Raw genomic sequence first — 24,459 nt, 5'->3', positions numbered from 1 at the left:
AAAATTTCAGTTTCACACAGTTGATTTGTAAATACATGTTTCTTTGCTTCAAAAATTAAACTCGGTGTCCAGCTGAGTGGATATTTTTGCAATTCCATGAAAAATAGGTTCATAAAAAAAAAAATTCAATTGGTGTGTTTTCATGCCTAAAGAGGAACAAAAACACTCAGGACAAAATCTTGATTAAGGTTCTCATAATTCATGCATGACAGGGTTAAAACCTGGTCTTGGCAAAGTAAACCATTAACTCTATCTAGAGATATTAGTGGTCCTGTTGTAATGGGGGTTTTAGTTTGCTGTGTGATACTTTTTAACCCCTGCATCATTAAACGCTGCTGTGTTTGATCAGGTTTTGTACTGTAATCTCCTCTGTGGTCCTGTCCTTTACTGCCTCAGTATCCCAGTTTACCCACAGACATGGTTAAAGTTGTGGTCTTTAAATGGGCTGGGTGAGGTGGCAGCTCAGTGGATGTCAGCTGCAGCTGACACAGCACAAGGAGATCGAAAAAAGACTGAACAGCTCATATCAACACTAAGCAAACAGGACACAGCGGAGGACAGAAAGATTACTGCCACAGGTAAAACTGCATTTTGTTTGGTTTGGTAGATTAGCTATTTTTTAAGTAAAGAGTCTTTTTTCTATTTGCTGCTTAAAATGTTTGGCGTCTGTGTGACATGTAAACAGTTGGTGCACCTAAAGTAAGATCATTAATGTATATCACATTAGCATAGGCTTTTAGTGGTCAAAGTGCTTTGTGCAGTACATGTTGAAGATGGGTGTTTATGCAAAAACTCATTACCTTATAATGCAAATTATTACAAGAAACATCAATTATGAAACGTGATTTGTTTTAGATGCAGATTTTCATCCACTTATTTTTTGCATAACTGTAAATCCTATGTCACGGAGGGCGGAGTTAGATATGTACTGGTTACGCAATGTTAAAGGTGCACAATATGCATTTCTTTTTTTTTTTTCTTTTGGTGTAGGTCTCTGAGACATCTGACATACATTTTAAGCACTGTCTGTGTTATTTTCTTTCTCTGTTGCTGACATCACCATGGCAACATCCTAAATGTTGCTGGAGTCCATCAATAGTCCTTTCTCTGTAGCATTACAGCAGGACGTCTACAGAAATTCAGCTGTTCCTGAAGGTTGGCCATTCGATTTGAGCTGTGCCTCAGAGCTGCTTCATATTCAAAATAAAAGTAATATTTGTGATGCTATGAGAAAGTGTGGAAAATATGGTCCATCCACTAGTAAATGTAAAGAAATGTTGTAGTTACCCTTTAAAGGACAAGTTCTGAATTACATCACATATTTAATGATTTCTTTTCTCAGATCAGGTCCTTTATTTATGTCAAAGTCCTAATACTACACTGTGAAAATACTCCACTGCAAGTAAAGGTTACTAAAATCAAAGTGTTTAAGTATTATCAACAAAATGTACCCATAATATGAAAACTAAATGTTGTCATTGTGCTGCAAAATGGTTCCTATGTGTTTTAATATAATATATGTATAATATTTTGGATTCATATTACTGTTCCATTAATATGTATGTTATGTATGTGTATTTTACAATAGATATTTAAGGTTGAACTACTTTATGTCCAATGATAGTTTAGTACAACAATACACTGCATCCTGAGATCATCACGCCTGAGCTACAAATCTCTAAAAAGTCAACTTTTTGTGAGCTCAGAAAAAGAGGTTAGTGTTCTGTTTGTGACAAGTGTGGTGAAATAGAAAAATGTAGTGGAGTAAAAAGTACAGTATTTTCCACTGAGATGTAGTGGAATACAGGCTCTATATGTATCTATTTGGAATAGTGGCCGTTGTTGTCATACTTTCTGTTTCAGAGTCTCCAGCAATAACACAGCAGGTCACCATGAGCCTGGACGAAGATGCACGTTGGCTGGAGTGGGTGACCAAGCAGTTTGAGAGCATCGCTGGAGATGACAAAGAGATTGACCTGGATGAGTTTAAGACGGCGCTCAAAGTCAAAGAGGTGAGTTAGGATTTCAGTTTCATGCTCTCTAACATAGCATTGTTTTTTTTTTTTTTGATACACCATCATTAGCAGAGATGTGCTTACAGTGACTAGTGTGTGTGTGTGTGTGTGTGTGTGTGTGTGTGTGTTTTGTGCAGTCATTCTTTGCCGAGCGCTTCTTTGCTCTGTTTGACTCGGACGGCAGCAGCTCCATCAGTCTGGATGAGCTGCTGAAAGCCCTGGACCTGCTCATCCATGGCAATGAGACGGACAAACTCAACTTCCTGTTCCAGGTCTATGATGTGGATGGTCAGTGGAACTAAAACACATGTAATACGACAGCTAGGATTTGACTGATATTAGCTCTATGAAGAACAAACTATTTCCAGATTTTATCCATGAAAATTGAGAGTAGATATTAATAGTTGATGTATTTCTTTTCCTAACCTGCCTCATTCACCTCTCATCAGTTTAATTCATATATTCTCCTGAGACCCAGCAATGTGTTTTTGTCCTCTGTAGGGGACAGGGGTTTCACAGCTTAACCTAAAAAAAAAAAAATAAAACACTGTCTACTGCAAAGGACATTCCATTAAAAAAAACAAAAACAAAACTGTTGCATAGGGTGGTCCAAAAATTTTTTTTTAAGATTCTCTGGATTAGAACCCTGCATTTGGTTCCATATCTGGCTAAATTACTTCGGTCCAAATTTTATGCAAATTAATTAATATTTAGAGGTTGCACAAGACACATGAAGATTGCTTTATATACTATAACATAACTAGCCAAATGAATAAGGCATATTAGAATAATTTGTAATTTTATTCTCAAACTCAAACTGCAACTCGCATAAAAATGTTACTTAGAAAGTCCAGGAACCACTTTTGCTTTATCGAAATTACAAAAAATGTTCCTGTGTTCTTTGACAACTTGGAGCAAGTACTGTTTCTGATTGTCATTTTTTGTTCGGCTACAGTTGAAGTCTTGAATAAGCTTCACCCCTCTTTCAGCAACATCACTGACAACTTTTCTGGAATACACAATGTTAGCATCCTTCTAAAAGTCTTTATCATCAGCCCAGTCTTCTGGAGGAATTCTTAAGAATGTTTGTGGCAGATCCAAAGTTTCAAAGAAACGCATGGTGCTGGTGGTGACAAAATTCCTGATCTGTTTCCCTTCATAATCTGCTTGATTAAGGGCATCCCAACGCTTTAGTAGAACCTCTGAACCTTCATTTTCCATCATGTTGTGAACCATCAGCTGTTTCTGCTCTTGTGTCACACTGGAGTCACAGAATGCCAGGCCAACCAATTCTTCACTCAAGTACCAAAGATGTCAGCGGCCTTACTTCATACATATATTGCTAGATGAAGCACTAAAACCTTGGTTTTGATAGTACTGCTGCTTCTCTTAGCAGGTCAGCTCGGCTATGCTGAAAATGCAAAATTAGTCAATTTCCAGGAAACTTTCAGCAACCTGTGTAACCTCTAAAACATCTCCTTTTTCTTCCAAATTTTTTCCTAAATCATCTTTTGAATGCCAAAACCTAATGCTGGGTTCTAACTGAGGTTACTTGAAACTGTATTTTTTACCATGACTGTTGGACCACCCTACTGCTGCATCATTTCTGTTTCCAGTCAAGGCAATAATTAAATATAAGTGAAGAAGAAAAAAGCTATCCTGCACACTGTCCAGTCAACTTGCAAAAAACTTTAATGTAAAGTTTTTTGCAAGTTGACTGGACAGTGTGCGGGATACCTTTTTTCTTCTTCACTCGTACCTCATGCTCCTATGCACCTGTCCTCTGAAGACTTTAGGTGTGCACCACCCTCCATACCTAATAATTAAATATAAAAAAGCCAAAACTTTTACTTTCCTGAGTCTCAGGAGGATATTTCACCAACAGGTTTTGAGTGAGAGCATCCATGAACGTATATTCACGTGTTTGTTTTACTGTAGGACTATACTAACAGGAATTTTGTGCTTCAGTACATTTTCGATCCATTGATCCTTATAAGACAGTCTTATAAGTCAGAGTTGTAAGGAGCTTCATACATTCATTTTTACCTCTGCTATAATTATAAGTGTATGCAGATATGTGACGAATGAAAGGATAAAACAAAATAAAGCCTTTTAGTAGTGTTCAGTTTCCATATGTACACATTAGTTTTGAGAATTGAGACAGTTCTGTTCTGAATTAACTATTCAATTAGACAAATGTTTCTCCATATCTGAACTTCCCAAACAGAGGAGGAACATTAATTTCTCTCGGTTTATTAGACATCATGTGTGCTTACAGGCAGCGGTTCGATTGATCCTGATGAGCTGAGAACTGTGCTCAAGTCGTGTCTACGTGAAAGTGCCATCTCGCTGCCGGAGGAGAAGCTGGACGACTTGACGCTGGCTCTCTTTGAGTCGGCAGATAAAGACAACAGCGGCTCTATCACCTTTGAGGAGCTCAAAGCAGAGCTGGAGAATTTCCCAGAAGTCATGGAGAACCTCACCATCAGGTCTGCAACACTATTACTCACCTGTTAAAAGTCAAGTTCGCTGCTTTTAACAGCTACTCAATCTGGGTTAATTCAGCAACAAACCTGTTTAAAAGCAATCCCTGCTGTACTCACTTGTATTCTACTTAATAATAATTTGCTGAGCTCAAATAATTTTCTTACTCACTATTTTAACTGTATTAAACAAATAGAAGCTCTTCAAGACACGAGTGTTCCAAAGCAGTAGTTGATGTAAATTAGGGATAGACTGATTTTTGGATTTGATATTCACAATTTAAGAACATCAAGACTAGATTAGATTAGATTAGATTAGATTAGATAGAACTTTATTGATCCCTTGGGTAGAGCCCTCAGGAAATTCAGGTTCCAAAAGCAGCACAACACCGAGCATACACACGAGAAACCCCACAAGAAAAAAAGCAATACAATAACATAACTACAAAAAAAGTAGTGAAAAAAACACCATTGCACATTGTAAAGTACTAGCAGTAATCAGTACTTACTTAGTCCAGTAATCAATAATGGATTATTTAAAGTATCTCTTGACTCTGTTGCAGCTACCTCTATATTTCTGTTGTCACCACTCTGTTGAGACATGTATTTATTCATTTAATAGTGGTTGTTATTTATAATCCTGTCAGTTTGAAAACTGAGACAGACATTATTGAAATATTGTAGTTTTTTTTTTTAAATTTTCACCATCACCATAAAGGCCTTTCAAAACAAGGTTTGTGTAATTCTATAATTTGACACCAAGGTTCTATGATGAAAGTTGTATTGGTTCTTGATCAGGAATTTTTTTGTGAGCAGGTGTAAAAAGATGGAAAGATGACTGAGAAACACTTGGAAGACTTTCTGGATGTATTTCACAGGAAACATTTACTGGAATAAAAATCTAGCTCTGAATGCACTTCCCATCACACAAAGTTTTACAGTACAAAAATCAGATCAGACATATAGAGTAAGTACACTTATAACCTAGTTATGTGTCAAACCTTCAGGACAACAAAATAACTGACACATATGCGCTTTCCTAAAGGAGACAGAAGCAGATGGTTTATGCACAATACACTCAAGGGATTTAAAACTGCACCACTAAATTTTGAACTTAAAACAAGATAAGAACTTTTTTTGTGACCAATTTTTTCAATACTCTCTCAGTGAGTAAAGACAGTGTGCAGATTTTTGACACCAGAACTTGTTGGAAATCGCTCCTCTGACTTTTGGGTGTTGTCTGAGTCTAAAAACAATAACTTGTGGTGTGTTTTTAAATCCCTTGAGTGTATATCTGGGTATCTTGCATTGTAGATATCTTGTCTGCAGATCCAGATGGAGGGCAGGGTGCAAGACAAAGGGCCTGATTTACTAAGACCACCAATAATCAGGCGCAAATGTGCTTGCTCGGGCTAAAATATGCATGTGCTGTTGACTTGCGTGTCAGAGATGATCAACTAAGATTGCCTGCGCAAATGACACCAGGCACAAAGTCTTGGAGACTGCCTTAATTAAATAAGGATTTTGCGTGTGCTACTGGTTGTCGTCATGGAGACAGTGCACTGTAAAAACTGCTCTGGGATATCCCAGCACTCATAAATATGAAGTTGCTCTTTTTCCACACAGAGGGGTGAATTGGCATTTCTCTGTTGTTGTTTATCAGTGGTGAAGTGTGTTATTAGTGAAATAAATACCTTCTCTCTTTATGTTGCTCTGCATGGTGAACAAAAAAGTCTGTGGGCATGAGAGAAAACCCTCCACATCAGTGCTTATGTAGAAGGTTCAGGAGCCCAGTCACAACACTGTGGACATCACTGTTTGTGTGCGTTTGTTTTTGTGTGTGCGTGTGTTGTGCAGCGTTAGAACCCGTCCCGTTTGGTCTCCCTTGCGTGCGCGCACCCATGGCGTGAGAGAGAGAGGGACGTCTCTCAGTAGTCGGTCCTGGTCTAATGATGAGGTGCCACTGGTGGAACTGGGTGTGGGGGGCAGGCCCATAAAGTGGGCCTGTAAAGTGGGTCATATGTCTCAAATTATTATTTTTTTTCTTCTGTCATTCCAAAAATGTTGATGTGATCAGAACAGATTGGTTATCTGCGTTGCCTTTGGTTGTGCCTATGCTCCCTCCTCGCCACAACTACTGCAGCCAGTTTTGCGCGAAGTTAAAACCTGCTTTTCAGACGCGCTAAATATAGACGCAAAATCAGCCACCGCAATCAGTTTCAGGTTTGGTAAATCACATTGTACGTGCTAAATAAATATTTGCATTTACTCCTCCCAATAATTTTGCGCGTTCTGGTAGAAACGCCCATATTGCATATTGATCAGGGCAAACACGCTAAATGGGTTGCGCAAGCTATTTTGCCCATTTGAGAGATGCAAACCTCGGTGCACCCTGTTAGTAAATGAGCTTCAACGTGTTTTTGCATGCACAGTCAAGTTTGCGCATGTTTTTACACATGCAAACCTTTAGTAAATCAGGCCCAAAGTGTTTAGGTAGCAGCACACTGTGACTGCAACTTAACCTCAGAACCAAGAGATGAATAAAACCACAGATTATGTTAGAATTTCTCAAATATCAGTGATCAGTCTCCTTGTTTACTTATGATCAGTGTTAGTTTCAGTCAAGTCTTTCATTAAACACAGTGATTCTCTCAAACTATCGCTGTTCCTCAGTTGATCTCTGTGTACGGCATCTATCCTCATCAAAGAAATCATGAATATAAAAGTGGAATTCTTCCTGTTGTTTTAACTCATCATCAGTCTCTCCCTCTCTGACTCATGCTGATGTCATCAGTGCTGCTAACTGGTTGAAGCCTCCTGATCTGGACCAGAAGAAGAGACAGACCCCACGCTACCTGACGCGCGCCTACTGGCACAACAACAGTCGGAAGCTGCTGTTCCTGTGCGTCTACGCCTGCCTCAGTCTGCTGCTGTTCATTGGAGCCATGCTGCAGCACAGCCACGGCGGGGCCTGGTACATGGTGGCCAAAGGCTGCGGACAGTGCCTCAACTTTAACTGCACCTTTGTCATGGTACGACACAAGTCAGTGCAGTACAAATCATCTGCACCTGCATCAGCTTAAACACAAAACATCCCATAATTAGCTCCTTACTCCAGCAGATGTAAACTCTTACACTCCAGAACATCACCTATTACCGCCAGGTTTTATCTTTTATGATAATTACTTTCCTTTATTCGTGTTTGTACTGAAATAAAAAATACATGGCCTCTTGTGGCTTTAAGGTCTAAGCTTTCAGAGATGTAATAGGTAAATATATGTACAAGTCCTTTTGTTTTTTTTTTAGAGTTGAAGGATTACTGTCTGTCTAAATACTTAAGTCTCATGTAAACACTCAGTCATTTTCCTCCTGTTCAGACTGAACATAAAAAGATGGTCTTCCAAGTATGTGATGGGCCAAATGCAGCTCTAAACTACACTTAATACATACCTCATATTTCATACTACATCTCATGCACTTCTTTTCCTTTGTATTTTTATTTATTGTTTTTTTTTTATTGTCTTTTTATCTTTTGCTGTACAGTGTCGTTGGGTTTCATGAAAAGAGCTTATAAATAAAATGTATTCTTATTCATAATAATAATAATAATAATAATAATAAACATCATCATAATAATAAGAAGAATAGGCTTTCTGTCTAAATCTTAGTTGGGTTATCCTTTGAAGTTGTCTTTTTTTATCAGTCTGTGTTTTTTTACATCTTTCTTTCCCTCCAGCTCAGGACAAAATCCCTGTCAGGTAAAAGAAAAATGATTTGACCAACCCGTCATTATGTACATATAAACACATTAGGAATAGGCTTTTAATGTGAGTATGAACAAATGAAATGACAAAAAAAAAACATGTAATAATGTCATCTGGGCATTTGACCTAATTATGGAATATTCCTTTACAGAACTTAACATGTCCTTGTAAAACAGCTTAACTGTTTACTGTATTTACTATATAGCCAATGACTGAATTTACTTTTTTCTATGAGTATTTAGTTTTTTACAAATTGGAGGTACTTAGTTTAGTATTAGTATGTCGGAGTTTAATATTATATTTTTTACTCCACTGCATTTGTCTGACAGATTTAGTTGCTTTTTAAATTATCTTTTTTCATGCCTTTCATCTCCAGTGAAAGCCACATCTCTCTCAGTGCAATGAACAAGGTCCTGATGCCAAAGAGATGTAGAATAAAGCTTAACTGCATATTCATTATTAAATATCCATCCTCTGTGCTGAAGTGTAATCAGCTGCATGGAGGACACACCTTGACATCAACACTTAAATATATTGCCACAGGACTGAATAATGTCCATCAGATTTCTCCTTTTATTTAACCCATTCATGCATGAATTATGAGAACCTATGTCAAGATTTTTTTCCTGAGTGTTTTTATTCCTCTTTAGGCATGAAAAAAACAGTGCGATTGAATCTGTTTTAATGAACCTATTTTTCATGGGGTTAAAAAAAATGTCCACTCAGCTGGACACCATGTGTTTAATTTTTGAAGCAAAGAAACATGTATTTAAAATGCAGTATTAGAAAGTGATAAACTGCATGAAAACTATGAAATAAAAACATTTTTAATGCAGCTAATAAGATGTTTTCTCACATTTTATCATAGTCTAACACAAGTTATTACTCACTTCATGGAGATAATATACAAAAAAAAACCTTTTTGTTTAAGAAAATTGTTAATTACAGTCTAATTACAATTAGCATTTGAATTACATTCAAACATGTTAGTGCAGATCAGGTTTATCAAGAACAGCAAAGTCACAGTAATGGTATGAATGTCCGTGTACGGGATAGTGCATAAGTGTCCACTGTGTTGGCTGATATGGAACTAGAACAACAAAATCCATGAATATACAAGAGAACAGCTGTAGAATAGCTGTCCACTGTAGTGACCACTATGCATGAAAGGGTTAAGACATCATTCATTGTCTTTTACATAATTACCATCTTAGATATAAACATTAAGTGTGTGTGTGCAGGTGCTGATGCTGCGTCGCTGTTTAACATGGCTGAGGGCGACATGGGTGGTGAGGATTTTACCACTGGACCAGAACATCTTACTGCACCAGATTGTGGGCTACGCCATCCTCTGCTACACTCTGGTTCACACCACCGCTCACGTCTTCAACTTTGGTATAAACCTGCATTTATTTAAACACATGCAGCGTTCCAACAGGTGATGCTCTTCATTGTGTTTCTTTATTTGTGTTCTTCAGTCCAGCTGTCAGAGAAAAGTGAGTACAGCTTGTGGGAGTTCCTGCTTACCACACGGCCGGGCATCGGTTGGGTGAAGGGAACGGCCTCGGTGACCGGGGTGGTTCTGCAGGTGGTCATCTGCCTCATGGTGCTCTGCTCCAGCACGTTTGTACGACGCAGTGGACACTTTGAAGTAAGAGTCAAACTGCAGAGTATAGTCAGTGTGTAAAATGGATCAACAGGATAATCCAAAAAAGTATGATCATTTATTATGCAAATACTCAGAATACTCCAGGTGTCCCAAAAAAATGTGTACACCTTAAATAATAGTAAAGTAGGTGTTCATTAAAAGGCATTTAATTTTCAAAATGTAATAGAATTTACAAACATCATTTTATTGTTTTGTCACCGCCTGTTCTCAAACTGTTGTCCGTTCTGGTCCAGACACTGCTGACAACGCCAAGCAATGGAATCGCACACATCACCAAACAATTCCCTTGGTATTTGCCTGCATTCACGTTCAATGGCTGCTCTCAGTTCAATTCACCTTTCCTCAAAGTTTAGTCTGGCTGCCATCATTAATTCCAATGGGTTTAATCTGCAAAGAAAAAACAATTGAGTTATCAGCTGCTAAAGTGTGTATACATTTTTTTGGGACACCCTTTATTATAACAAGCGGTAACCCATGGACACATTTGGTGTTCAACAGTCTCTGTCATGTAAGCAGAGGAACTTACATGCATGTATTATACATATTTGAGTAGGTATTTAAAAGAACTTTAACATTATGTATAACACAATTTCGGGAGATAAAATTTTTTGGTGAAAAATGTTAAATTACTGTTCGAAAACACATGGACTTGAAACACACATGAATTTTTTAAGCTTGACGCAAACATTCAAAACATGCGGTTCTCGAGAGAAATTTATATCAAGTAGGACAAAACCTTTTAGATATTATGTTCAACTATGCTGAAAATAAATTTTGGAGTAAAATATTGAAAAGTCTCTGTTTTATTGATATGAGAATGCGGTAACGTGGACGACTCTTTACCATTGTATGCATCAGCCAAAATGTATCAAAAGATTATTACTTTCTGAAAGTTTCGCTCAAATATCTGAATTGTAAGTAACTTGAAAATTAACAAATGGTATTTTTATGGTAACACATGGACAGGGCCTTTTAAACAACCCACAAATATTCAAACTCATAAATATCAATAATATTCACAAAATAATGAAAATCTAATATGTGAAAATTTAACAATATAATCAACAGACTGAGTACATTTTTTACAGTACAAATTTTGTTGATATAATTTTTGGCGTCAAATTCGAGCTATGGTTATGGTGTAAAAAGTCGATAAAATTGGTTCTAAGTTTTATTCCACAACTGGTATTTTTAAAAGGATACCAGTTATATAAAATAGAGGTCTTTAGCTAAAAAATGAGCCCACTTGATAAATGATGTGTACAAATTTACTTTTTCGTGTTTATGTTCACTTTCGCTTGATCTGACCCATATACATCATTATCACATCTTTATTTGCTCAGATACAGAAACCTTTAACTACTCTGCACGTCTGTCTATTACTCCTTATCAAAAAGTAGAAGAGAAGCTACAATCATGTTAATTAAAAGAAAAGCAATTATTGGAATTAAAAATATATATTCCTCACAGAAAAAAGACGCGAAATCCAGAATATAGTTTACTATTTTTGGTGTGATTGTGATGCAGCTGAAACACACTAATATAATGATAATCTGCTGGAAGAGTCAGTTTGTGCATATTTTGAGTCTAATACCATTTAATAATTATTATTATTATTATTGTTACTATTATTAAACTTTTATTTAACCAAAAAAAAAAACATTTTATTTAAATCTTTAAGTGCATCTAGGCTGAGACAAACAATATAAAACAGTTACATACATACATACTCATAAATACAGACTGAACGGTTTGCATAAGAAAAAAAAAACTTAACAAAAAACAATGCACTGTAGAATGATAAAGTGTGAAATATATTCATCAAGTTTGCTACAAAGCATCAATATCAAGTAAAATAAGTTAAAGACATTGAAGTAGTCATGAAATGTCAAGTTAAATACAGTTAAATCAAGAGCACATTCCTTTAAATCCTCAAAATTTCAGGTGCAGGAAATTAGATTCCATGAATTCCGTACACATCCTTCAGCTGTGGCATCCATTCTGTCTGCAGTTCTGTGTAGGATACATGAGTGGCTCCCTCTTGTGGCTGTAGTAAATAATTGCAGTAATACAAACATTTCATTCATGTCAGTCAAAATAGATGTTTTTGTGAATGATAAAGGATGTTTTCGGACTCTTTAGTTTATCAAAGGTATGATGTGTTTGAAGGCAAATGTAGTGGAAACTGGGTCCTTTAGGCTTTAGACATCTTGCATACTGTACGTAAGGGTAAAATCCCGAAAACAAATCAAGAAACTTTAGTTTTCCAAGCAAGAGGCAAATTTACTTTTGTATTCCAATGTTGCATCCACAGAAAAACAGAGATCTGATCTTCTTTTGGCATGGTATGTAGCATTTACAATCAGAATAATAAATCCATTTGAGCTTCTCTCAAAATAAGTTAGGAAAATTTCAGTTTTCCACTACCTTAGGTTGCTTTACATATATTGTAAAATCATTTTTGTTTGTTTCTTTTACAACGTGTTTTTCTTTAGTTCCATGCAATTCCTCCCTTTATGTGTTTGCATAATTTCCATCTATATGCAACAAAATGTTAAACATGAACAACAAATAAATATTGAACGAAAATAATTTCCATTAACTACTTTCAATTATTTTTATTCTTACCATCCAAAGGCTTTACCACTGATTTGACTTATCGAATATATGTGAGAGGGATATACATGTTATACTGTGTATTTCATAATGATAAATATTTAAAGCATCATATTTTACAACATAAAACACAGATGCTCTGAGAAAATCTAATACATTTTCATTTCCCATGACTATATCAGTTATCTTTCCTATTAATTTCTTAATCTCTTATATCCGTCATAGCATAATAGACATCTTCATATTTAGTTTACTCTCACGTAGCCTATGTAAGTTGGACCTGGAAAATCTGTATTTTCACTTGAAACAACAATTGCTCTATTATTAAAAGAGTTTCTATCAACTAATCACTGGTCCATCAGCATAACTGGGCAGAAACTAAAACAATCAGATTAATCTAGAGCAGGAAAAAAAGACAAATCTAGTGTAACAGAAGTAAAAAGAAGCAGAATATGTTCTTTATCTCTTTCTACCATTGAAAAGTGTTTACTCGACACATTGTTAGCCTCATAATATAATTGCCTAACTCATACACTATATGGACAAAAGTACTGGGATACGTTGAATTCAGGTGTTTCTTTTCTATCAGGGGTCTGGGATACAAAACAGTAATGACAAATGTCATAATATAGTTTTATATTGTGATAAATATCATATTGATTATTAATATTGATGTGTCAAATCAGCATAAACAGGACATCTTACAGCTGTAGCCATGATGTGTCCCAATATTTTTGTCCATATAATTTATAAACATCAGTATTTCCTTAAAGTTTAATGGGAGATTTTTCTTCCTAAGTGAAATGTGAAGAAAGGAGATAGTTTGTTGTGGTAGAAAATTATTATGGAAAAAAAAAAAAACATCTCTGAGGCATTTTGGAAGAAAGATAACAATTTAAACCAAACTAACCAATGCAATGCAATGATATTTATCACAATATAAAACTATATTACAACAATTGTCATTGTTGTTTTGTATCCCAGACCCCTGTTAGAAAAGAAACACTCAAATTCAACATGTCCCAATACTTTTGTCCATATAGGGTATGACTTAAACAATTATGCTATGAGGCTAATGACATGCTGAAGCAACACATTAACAAGATTTTACAAATATAAGTAAAATCCTCTATGTTCAAGGAAAACAATCTAATTTCCAAATCCACTTCAGCAAAAAAAATTCTGAGACTAATGTTTCTGGGCGTTGTTGAAAGATCAGATGCACCTTCACACACCTGATGTTTAATAACACTGCCTGTTTTTCCCTCAGGTGTTTTACTGGTCTCACCTGTCCTACGTCTGGGTCTGGTCTCTGCTGATGGTGCACTGTGCCAACTTCTGGAAGTGGTTTGTGGTCCCAGGGCTGGTTTTCCTGCTGGAGAAGATTGTAGGAATAGCTGTTTCTCGAATGGGAAGCCTTTATATCGTAGAAGTCAACCTCCTGCCGTCTAAGGTGTGGAAGACTATTACTAATGTTAATTACACACATCTGTACTCTCATCTGATGAAAAAAGCTGCTCTCTGTATAAAAATGTTATTTCTGGTTTCAGATGGAATTATGAGATCTAAAAATGTGGTCACAGGTAACAAGTATTACCCTCTATGTTTCTCCCTCTCTGTTTTTCTCTTCAGGTGACTCATCTGGTGATTAAGCGTCCTCAGTTTTTCCATTTTAAACCTGGTGATTACATCTACATCAACATCCCAGTGATTGCCAAGTACGAGTGGCATCCATTCACTATTAGCAGCGCCCCAGAACAGTCAGGTACAACAGAGCTCTCATAACTACAGGTACCGTCTTTGGTTCTTTGTGCTTTTAAGGCAGTTTGTTCATTTCTTTCCTAACTCAATAAAGATTTCCTAATTGCTTCAGGAGTCAGTAACAGAGCAAAACAAACCCAGTTACCTTTAATTTTGTTGCAGTGTTTCATTATAGGAGAATAAAAACATGAAATAGTATGACTCATCTCATGTTTTGATTAATTTTCTGAAATGATATTAAAAGTGTTTGATGATTTAGGGTTTTTATATTCTTCTCTGAGCCACGTAGTTCTGTAGTTAAACTGAATGATTAGTATCTCCTGCTGTGACATTTGCGATGCAGATTCTCTGTGGCTTCACATTCGCTCGATGGGACAGTGGACCAACAGGTTGTATGAGTACTTCAGACAACCAGAGAGCCAGACGGTCAGCCCCAAGAGACTGACCACCAGCCTGAGGAACCGCAGACAAGTGATGAAAGCCCAGGTTACAAACAACACCACTTCTCTACTGGGGATGTAACGATATGAAAATTTCATATCACAGTTATTGTGACCAAAATTATCACGGTTATCATTATTATCACGGTATTGTTGAAATTGTGCTCAAAATGTTCAAAAAGTACTAATACACACACTGAAATAATTTAACCAAGTTGTATTTAAAATAAATAAATAAAATAAAATAAAATAAAATAAAATAATAGGCACAATGCACTTCCTCTTGGCAGAAACATTCAAATATTAACCCTTTGTGGTCTGACCCTATTTTGTCCATTTTTTGAGTCCTTTTGATTTTGCCTTTATATATTATATAAAAAAATGTTTACTATACCCATGTTTGGGATTTTTTTTTTCAGTACAACTTCATTTATATCATCTGTCTATTATTTTATTCACTTTAACCTACTATATCAACATAAAAGGCCAGAAAACACACAAAAAATATATAAAATCCGATTTGAAAAATGTATATAATTTATTGCATAAATAACACAAAGATGCTTAACAAACCTTTTCAAAGACTTTAAAAGTGAATATTGGTTCCAAATATTAGGTATATAAAATTAAAATTGTCATAAATTAAAACTATACTCATATATTTGACATAAAAGCAGATCTTTACATAGGTGTTTTTTCCCCTAAAAGTGTGGTAATCAAACAGGGTTATCATGATAATTAGAATTTAAACAGTAATTCTAACCATCTGCAATTTTACCGCGGTTTATCGTTATACCGGTAATCGTTACATCCCTAGTCTCTACAGATCACTCTCTATTACAGGAGTGTCAAACTCATTTTAGTTCAGGGGCCACATTCAGCCCAACATGATCTGAAGTGTTCCAGACCAGTAAAATAATAGCATAATAATATAAATAATGTCAACTCTAAACTTTTGTCTTTGTTTTAGAGTCAAAAAAGTAAACTTATTTTATGAAAATGTTTACATGTGCAAGCTATCCTTTAAAAAAATGTGACTAACATGAACAACTACAAACAAACTGAAATTTATTAAGAAAAATAAGTGCATTTTTACCAACTTTATGCCTCAGTTTATCATTTACACATGTGCATTACAACTTCCAGATCACAGTGGATCTACAGTTACACAAAATGTTTAGTAACAGGTAGAATATTGTTAAAATTACACTTACGTCTCTGAAGACATTCATGTTGTTCATATTTGTTCAAGTTATTCACATTTTTTTTGAACGCATAGTTTGTAAATGTAAACATTTTCATGTAAAGAGAAAAATTTGGAGTTGTCATTATTTATAGGTTATAGTTTTTTACTGTGTGATCCACTTGAGATCAAATTGCTCTGCATGTGGAACCTGAACTAAAATGATTGTTAATATCTTCAGTGAAATTTGTGCATTTCACAAATTTATCCCAGGGGCCTTTGGCAGGCCCGTTTTAGTCCATGGGCCATATGTCTGGGCCGTGCTCTATTAGCAGACATCTTAACGGTGTTTAAGGTCTGTTTCATTTGGGCTCTGTGGCAGGAGGAGCTGTTCCGGTCTACAGACTGTAATGGCACGGTGGCCACTAATGAGGATGATTCTGTTGAGCTGACCATGTACCGTCAGAATGGCTACAGATCTGGTCCAGCGCTGGAGTCCACGTCTGAAGATCAGGAGCCAGTAGAGTCTGTTCCTGATGAGCTGGGGCCAGCAGAGAGAGGAGAAGCTCCTCCACTCAGGGAGGTAAACTCTGCACTGGAGACTCATTCTACCCACCAGAATTCAGAAATGTTCTCAGTTCATTTCACAGACTTTTGAAGAAATTTAATCCAAGAAGTTCTGTCAATATTCTTGGGACTTTGCAAAATCTTCTCCTCACTCTCCTCCAAGTATGAAGAAAAATTTTATCATCATTATATATAATTTAAGCCTCACCAGTTGTTTTTTTTTCCTTGGACTGATGTGAAATGTGCAAATTCAAGAAACCAAGAAGATAATTTGCAACTTATATTCATGTAAATACTTGTTTCTCAAAGCAAATTATTCAGTTCCTCATTAATACCCACATGAGGAAACTTTACATTTTCAAAATGTATATATCCACTAGTTTTCACTTTCTTGCAGCCATATTTTGAGTCAGCATGATATTAAGGTAGTTCTACCATTTTTAGAAATCTGGCATAAGAAATGGACTGACACATTTCTGTTAAATATAGCTTCAGAATGAAAAACTATCATGCTGACTGTATATTTTCCCCAGAGGGAATATTCGAAATAACCTGAAACTTTTTATGGGAAAGTGTTGCATTCACTGGAAATATCTTTCAAAAGGAATATATCCCCCTCAGACCCAGGAAAGTAAAAGTTTTGGCTTTTTTGTTTTGATTGGAAACAGCATGATGCAACAGTTTCCTTCCTTCTGTCCTTCCTTCCTTCCTTCCTTCCTTCCTTCCATCCTTCCTCTTGCCTTGAAGATAAAAATTAATTGCTGGGTCTCAGGAGGATATAATACAATTACATAATGTATCTTTTTCTTTCTTTCTTTCTTTCTTTCTTTCTTTCTTTCTTTCTTTCTTTCTTTTCTTTACAAAATTAAACTATTTGACCAGACTTTAATTAGTTTTCATCTGGTTCTTTTTGTGCTTCAGGTTTCTGCCAAGTTTGGTGAAAACCACAGGTTCTGCAACATTAAGGTGAGGATGTACCCTATTTATCTTGTACAATATAAACAAAATATATATTAGAGATTTCATTAAAAAAATGTAAAATATGTTGACTTTGGTGAATCTGAGTCGTCTCAACAGAGAAGACAGTGACTGTGAGTATGTTGTTACAAAAATCTAGATGTATTAATAATGTAAAACACTTAATGTGTGAAGTGCTCACAGAATATTAATCTGAACATACCCAATTCAAGTTTACCTTCTGTTACTAATCATACTTACAATAATTATCTGCTTCATTTCTTTAAAGGCAGTTGAAGGTTAAAATATGTCCAAGGACCTAGATGTGCTTTTGAAATTACATAATTAAGACAAAGAATGAAGTGTGTTTGTATGTCAGTGTTACATAGATGGACCCTATGGGACCCCCACAAGGCAGATATTTGCATCAGAGCATGCTGTCCTGATTGGGGCGGGTATTGGGATCACACCTTTTGCCTCAATTCTTCAAAGCATCATGTGCCGGTAAGATGTCTATTCTCATCTGATTTTTGTTTTTTTTTTTAACACTATTTGATATGTTGTCATCAAACTTATAATAGTTTATTACATATGTGCTGAAACGGTGCCTTTTGTTATTTAGTCTGTGATTCATCTGTGGTGTGCATCATGTGTTTTGTCATTATTTCATGGCTGTACCAAATGATCAAACCACTGAATGTTTTTTGTAAATTACAAATATCCCTTATTTTAACTTATTTTATTGAGGTTTTTTTTCAGTCACAGGTTACATGTATACAACACGCCTTTGTATGTGAAAAGATATGAAGTCAGTAACCTAAGTGACAGCAATATATAAAAACAAAATAAAACAACCTCAACAAAGAACAAAACAGACAACAAGCAAACTGTACATCAACATTAAAGAATACAATTATACAATCCTATGTATGTCAATCAGTGTAAACATGGTCCATCTCAGCTTTTAAGGCGCCTCATTACGCACATAATGTCAGGCTCCTATATCTTCATGAGTAAATAGGTTTAGCTCATTCCAGTCCAGTCCAGTGGGGGAACAGCCACATATGTAAAGATACAACTAATCAGTCAGGGATAGTGGGGAAATTTAGATCTCTAGCAAATGAAAGAAAAGCGGTCCATGTTGTGTAAAATTTGGTCTTGCAGCCCTTAAGTGTATATCGTATCTTCTCTAGATGTATGCAGTTCAGGATGGATTTAATCCAAAGAACATGGGATGGAGGAATTGGAGATTTCCATTTAAGTAAAATCAGACGTCTTGCCCAAATATCACTTTTGAGCTTGTGGGGGGTCTGAGGGATATGCCCTCTTATGGTACTTTTTTACCAGTTTTCAATGCCAATTACTATCTCATCCTTATTAAGAGTGCTCAAAACAATATTGACAAAATGTTGCAAAACAATATGACCTCCAGTCCACTCACAGATCTCCAGATGAATGTTGCTGTCCTTGCATCTGTCTGTTCATATCTGCTTTTCCCCACAACTACCAAATTCAAGCGCTTCAATCAACGCTGACTTATTATCTTTACAAGTGTTGCTCCTGGCTTTATTAGGTGTATTGGCATCTAAATGACTATCATAAAGTTTTAATTGGTTTTGTTAATCACAGTAATCCAATAATCTTGACATATGCTGTTCTTGGTTCAAGACCAGGAAACTGTTGGTACACTCTGGAACCAATTCTTTGGCTCTCAAATCACTAAGAACTGCTTTAAGATTTGGCACTGGCCCATAAGCCGCATGTGATGGAAAAGAGTATAAAATATATATATATACAGTATATCCGTTGCCAAGGAGATACCATATGTTGCCATGTGAGCTCAACGGTATCCACAATCCCACCATGTTCCTCCTGTTGTTGCATGTCAGTGCATCTGTTTTCATGACAAGTGAGCAAAAAACACCTGCTGATACAGCCAGAAATTGAGGGATAATCCAGTTTATTTTGTTTTTGAACATTGTGAGAAAATAGTAAGAGGCTGTAGGCATTAGCCATGAAAATACTACATGTCCAAACATGCCTGGAAAGAGGACAGTACAGGTGGCGGCAACAGGAGGAGGACTTAGTAGTCAGCTGTTCAGTCCAAAAGCTTGCTATTGGAAGCCTCCAGCTATGTTCAAAGATTAGAGACGCTGCGTTTGGTACCTGAGACCATGGAGTCAGTCGTTTATTCAGTAGCAGTAAACCTTTTTTTCTTTACCTTTAAACTGTGTTTTTATACAGTGAATGTATGAAAACTTGTCCAGCAAATATTTGTCAAAATTATTTATATCCCTCAAGAATTAAAAAATCGATCAAAAACCACTGCTACAGTTCTAAATAATACTGTGATCATCCCTCTGTCAGACATACTAATTGTTATTTCTGATAATGGTTATACTTATATGATATCTATAAATCATTGAAGCTCCTTTGTAACTGAGAATCTGAGGTAAACTATGATCCAAAGGTTTGACGCTGTTTTACTATATTTGCAGCAGGTCAGTTGAAGTTATTTTGTCTGAAACCTTGCAAATACAGATTATCTCATTTTCTGACTGTAAAGATTCAAAGATTCAAAAGTTTATTTGCCATTTGTGCATATACACATAGGAATTCTTGTCTGGTCGTTCAGAGAATCAGATAAAAAATACTAGAAAAAACACATAATTCTATAATCTTTGAATCTAAACAGTTTTAATAAGGAACACAATATTTATTCTTTATAGGTATTTTCTTTTATTACATCCATTGGACAAACCCAAGTCAGACTCTGAGGCTATAGGAATAAATTCAGTCTATGCAACTAGAGCAGACACTGTTTTCTTTCTAATTTCTGTGTTTGGACCTTTCTATAAATATTAACTTTATACAATATTTGACATTTGTCTGACTAAAGCTTTTTTGTAATTTTATGTCAAACAGTTACCGGAGGAGGAAGCAGAACTGTCCCAACTGCAACTACTCATGGTGTGAAAACATCAAAGATAGTGAGATGAAATTACGGAAGGTAAGAAAATACTGGATACTTATTGATGAGAGTGAATATGTTTATAGACTCTCTAACTGTACCTCTGTGAAATGATTAAATTAATTAAATGATTGTTTTTATTGATGGTAGATGTGGATACTAGTCTGTTTTGGATCCTGCAGGTTGATTTCATCTGGATCAACAGAGATCAGAAGTCATTTGAATGGTTTGTTAGTTTACTCACCAAACTAGAGATGGACCAGGCCGATGAGGAGCCAGAGGGTAAGAAACAAAGTGACTTATAGGAAATATAAAAAAAATAGAGGTTTCCTGTGGTTGAGGTTTCCTGACATACAATGATATTTCTCAGGTCGGTTCTTAGAGATGCACATGTACATGACATCAGCGCTCAGTAAGAATGACATGAAGGCCATCGGTCTGCAGATGGCACTAGACCTTCTGGCTAAAAAAGAGAAGAGAGACTCAATCACTGGACTGAGGACCAGAACCCAGCCTGGACGCCCTGAGTGGGGGAAGGTGAGGGAACACATATGTATCTGTTTATTTGTTTTATTACAGAGGAACATCAGTATGCAAAGTTTGAGAAGGATTAGCTCAACATTTCAGTAAATATGCTCTTCATTCTCAGCCAGAGGGTTTATGAGATGGAACACTGCTCTAATGTCATTATATTACAGTGTTACAGTTTAATGTAATGACAGCACAGTTGATCCATTTCATTCTACACCAAGCTTAGCAAAAGATTGGAAAGTAACCGAGCTCCCTCTTTTCCTTCTCTTTCTTTCTTTCTTTCTTTCTTTCTTTCTTTCTTTCTTTCTTTCTTTCTTTCTTTCTTTCTTTCTTTCTGTTGTTAGTTGATCCTCAATACAATTTTGCGATCCAGTTGTCATAAGGGTTGTAAGAATATATTGACACAACTGCATTGCAATATTATGTTTGTGACACATTGCAATACACTCTGTATCATTTTTAATTAAATTTACATGAAAATAATTAAGGCAGACAGTGGTTAATTCTGTGTTGTGTTTTAACCTTCAACCACAAGATAGAATTACTATGATCCATGTGATCCATAGTGATAAATGAGACAGGAATTAATGTGAACGCTCTAACTGTTTTCTTAAAATTAGATTTTTTATTTTGTTATTTTTATTTATTTTTTTTAACCCTGTCCTGTTCAGCAATTTGGCCTTCAGTATAAGTGTACTGGGGCCACAAGTTGCTTGACAGTTTTGATCTAAGAGGGTTTTGACCCTCAAATCAATTCCCCCTATAGGTTGGATTTAATTATTTTATTACTGTATGGATATTACCTGATGGGAGAACAGGACAGGGGTTATACACAAACAAACACTGATACAGACCTGAAACAGAAACAAGCAACAGGCAAAAACAGAACAGTCGCAACAGAGATAAACAGTAACAACAGAGATAAACAGTAACAACAACAATAGAAGAATATCAGTGAATTTGAAGGACAAAATAGTTCAATATCATAATAACCAGGAGCAAATAGGAAAGGAAAAAAGATAAGTAAAGAAGTAAAGATAGCAACAAAATAACATTAAAATTAGAATTATATTAAAATTAGATTTTAAAATCAACATATTGCCCTCCTTGCAGTATTGCAGTATCGTACAATTGTAAGCCCTGTATCCTTCAGATTCAGAACACTTTATTCATCCCCAAGGGGCAATTCAGTTTGCAGACATGGGTCACAGCAAAGGACAGGACATTAGGCACTAGACGCATTCCACAATTCACACAGATCCATCAATGTACAGGACAGCTGAAGGGTCCAGCCATAAAGTGCAACAGTAGCAATAAATATATAAAATAAATTTTAAAACCTTAAAAATAACACATGTAATGAACAGTATATACCCCACACTAAGCACTGTCCCTAGTGTTTAAAAGCCTGATGGTAGAAGGAATAAAAGAAGTTCTTGCCACTATTAAGCCATGAACTAAGCCCCTTTAGCTAAATAGAAAAATATGGAAATAATGATTTAGCAATATTAATTTCACCCTAAAATTAGCCTTCATAAGGTAACTGCACTAACTCCCTCAATACACATACTAACACACTATACTAAAATCCAAGAAATATAAACTACTGGGGCCAGGAGTAGGCCACTTCAAACACTACCACAGTGTAATGACTATAGTTAAGGTCAAGCAGGGCCAATATAGCGGTGAAATAGAGCAAAAACTGAAACACAGAGCAGAGCATCAGGCCTGTATCTCAGCAAACCCCCACCCCCTTTGGGAAGAGATGAAGAGCCTGACCACTCTGGGGACAAAGGATCTCATAAGTCTGTCTGTGAGCAGACCGCCGTGTGCAGTCCATGAAATTTATCGGCATGGGGGAAAGACAAGGCAGTTCTTTACTTTAAAACTATCCTTTTATTCCAATTTTTATTCTTTTCTAATTGTTACCTTTATCTTATTTTTATTGCAGTTAAAATCTGTGACTGTACATCCATATCATTTTAATTTTACACAAAATAATGAAAATAACAAAAAATACCATCCTTGAAGACCTAAAATAATGCATATAATTCCCCCCCCCCCCTTTTTTAAATAGCGCAATATTTGATAAAACAACCCCTGATTTTTTATGGATAACATGCAACTTATTGTGATTTTTCCTTTGCTCTTGGCTACTGTGTTTCACTTCCAGAGCAAAGATGAAAACACTTCAGCTCTGTTGGTTTATGATGACCCATTATCCTCTTGACCATGTTTTCAGACATTTTCAGTGGGGTGTATGCTCAGAAAAATTAGAATAGTGTCCTGTATGTTCCTTGGCTTAATAAAATACTTGACAAATAAAGTTTGATCAGAAGGAGAGAACACAAACCCTTTTAACTTCAACTGTACCTCTCTGCCTTTTCTTGCTCATTTAAGCGATACTGTCACAGGTAGGTTTGTGTCGGAGATATTTAGTGCATACTCACAGTTTGTTTCCTGTGTGTCAGGTGTTTCAGAAAGTGTCTGAGGAGAAAAAAGGGAAAGTCCACGTATTTTACTGCGGTGCTCCTGCTTTGGCTAAAGTAATCAAAGCCCAGTGTGAGCACTTTGGGTTCAACTTCTACAAGGAGAACTTCTGAGGAGGTTACCTGCTGTTTGAACACACACACCCCTGCTGCGTCATTGTGTATGTATGTGCCTGTTTGTGTGTGTGAGTGTGAGCATGTGTACTGCCTCTGCTATTTTCTTCCAGCAGCAGCTTCATAATAAAAGTCTGTGTCGTGTTTCTGCCTTGTCTTCCTGCCTCAGATTATTGGACTGTAGATTTTCCATCATGTTGCCTGATTCTAACCATATATGCACTGGTGTGGTTTTTCTGGTAACATGTCATTTACAATGTACCTGTATAGATATTTGTTGTATTGATTCATTTACTGTATGTCTATATTTAGATAATAAATCAGATACAACATTATGTAGCCTGATGTTGGCTCTTATTTGGCTCTTTCTGTTTTTTTCCCACTGATTTACTTCACTCATTACATTAATAAATCTCATGACTTTTTATCAGAAAGTGATGACAACATAGATTGGTTTAGCAACTCCTCTTTCCCTTAAACTCCCTCATTTGAGACAAAAACCTGACTGTTGGATCCCAAAACCAGCTGATAACACCATGTAAGACAGAAATGTACACAAACAAACACTCTTTTATAGATTTTAATCACAAATGTATTTCTCATAGATACTACATCTGGAACAACATTATGGAGCTAATGTGATGCTAAAACCTGACAAACAAAATGTGTTTTACAAATGCCTAAGATTCACTAACAAATATAGTTTGTTTTGCAGTTCCAAAACACAAACAAATGAATGCATTTTCTTTGACAAATACAATGTACATATAGAACCAATATATAACATATTTTAATACATGCTTAAACAAGAAATACACCTCTCATCTATGTTTGAACTGATGATTTTCTCACAGATGTTCGGAGTAATTCTTAGTTCTGTCAAATAACGGAGCCCTTTT

At 35.9% G+C, this 24,459-nt stretch overlaps 1 protein-coding gene across 1 annotated transcript; it reads left to right on the top strand.

Moving 5' to 3' along the window:
- Window positions 1–223: 223 nt before the first annotated feature.
- nox5 (NADPH oxidase, EF-hand calcium binding domain 5) lies at window positions 224–23,859 on the top strand. Its single transcript, XM_030137117.1, has 17 exons — window positions 224–578; window positions 1,864–2,012; window positions 2,153–2,303; window positions 4,294–4,504; window positions 7,293–7,530; window positions 9,504–9,657; window positions 9,741–9,913; window positions 13,818–14,000; window positions 14,180–14,312; window positions 14,652–14,794; window positions 16,314–16,514; window positions 17,420–17,464; window positions 17,835–17,959; window positions 20,381–20,465; window positions 20,609–20,708; window positions 20,797–20,963; window positions 23,429–23,859. Exons 1-17 carry the CDS (start codon window positions 470–472, stop codon window positions 23,558–23,560), a joined length of 2,499 nt encoding a protein of 832 aa, XP_029992977.1. The 5' UTR covers window positions 224–469; the 3' UTR covers window positions 23,561–23,859.
- The last annotated feature ends 600 nt before the right edge of the window (window positions 23,860–24,459 follow it).

The sequence above is a fragment of the Sphaeramia orbicularis genome, chromosome 6 (genome assembly GCF_902148855.1).
Source record: "Sphaeramia orbicularis chromosome 6, fSphaOr1.1, whole genome shotgun sequence".
Lineage (NCBI taxonomy): Eukaryota > Metazoa > Chordata > Actinopteri > Kurtiformes > Apogonidae > Sphaeramia > Sphaeramia orbicularis.
Note: the sequence above shows the minus strand (reverse complement) of the source record. Positions and strands in the feature narration are given on the sequence as shown.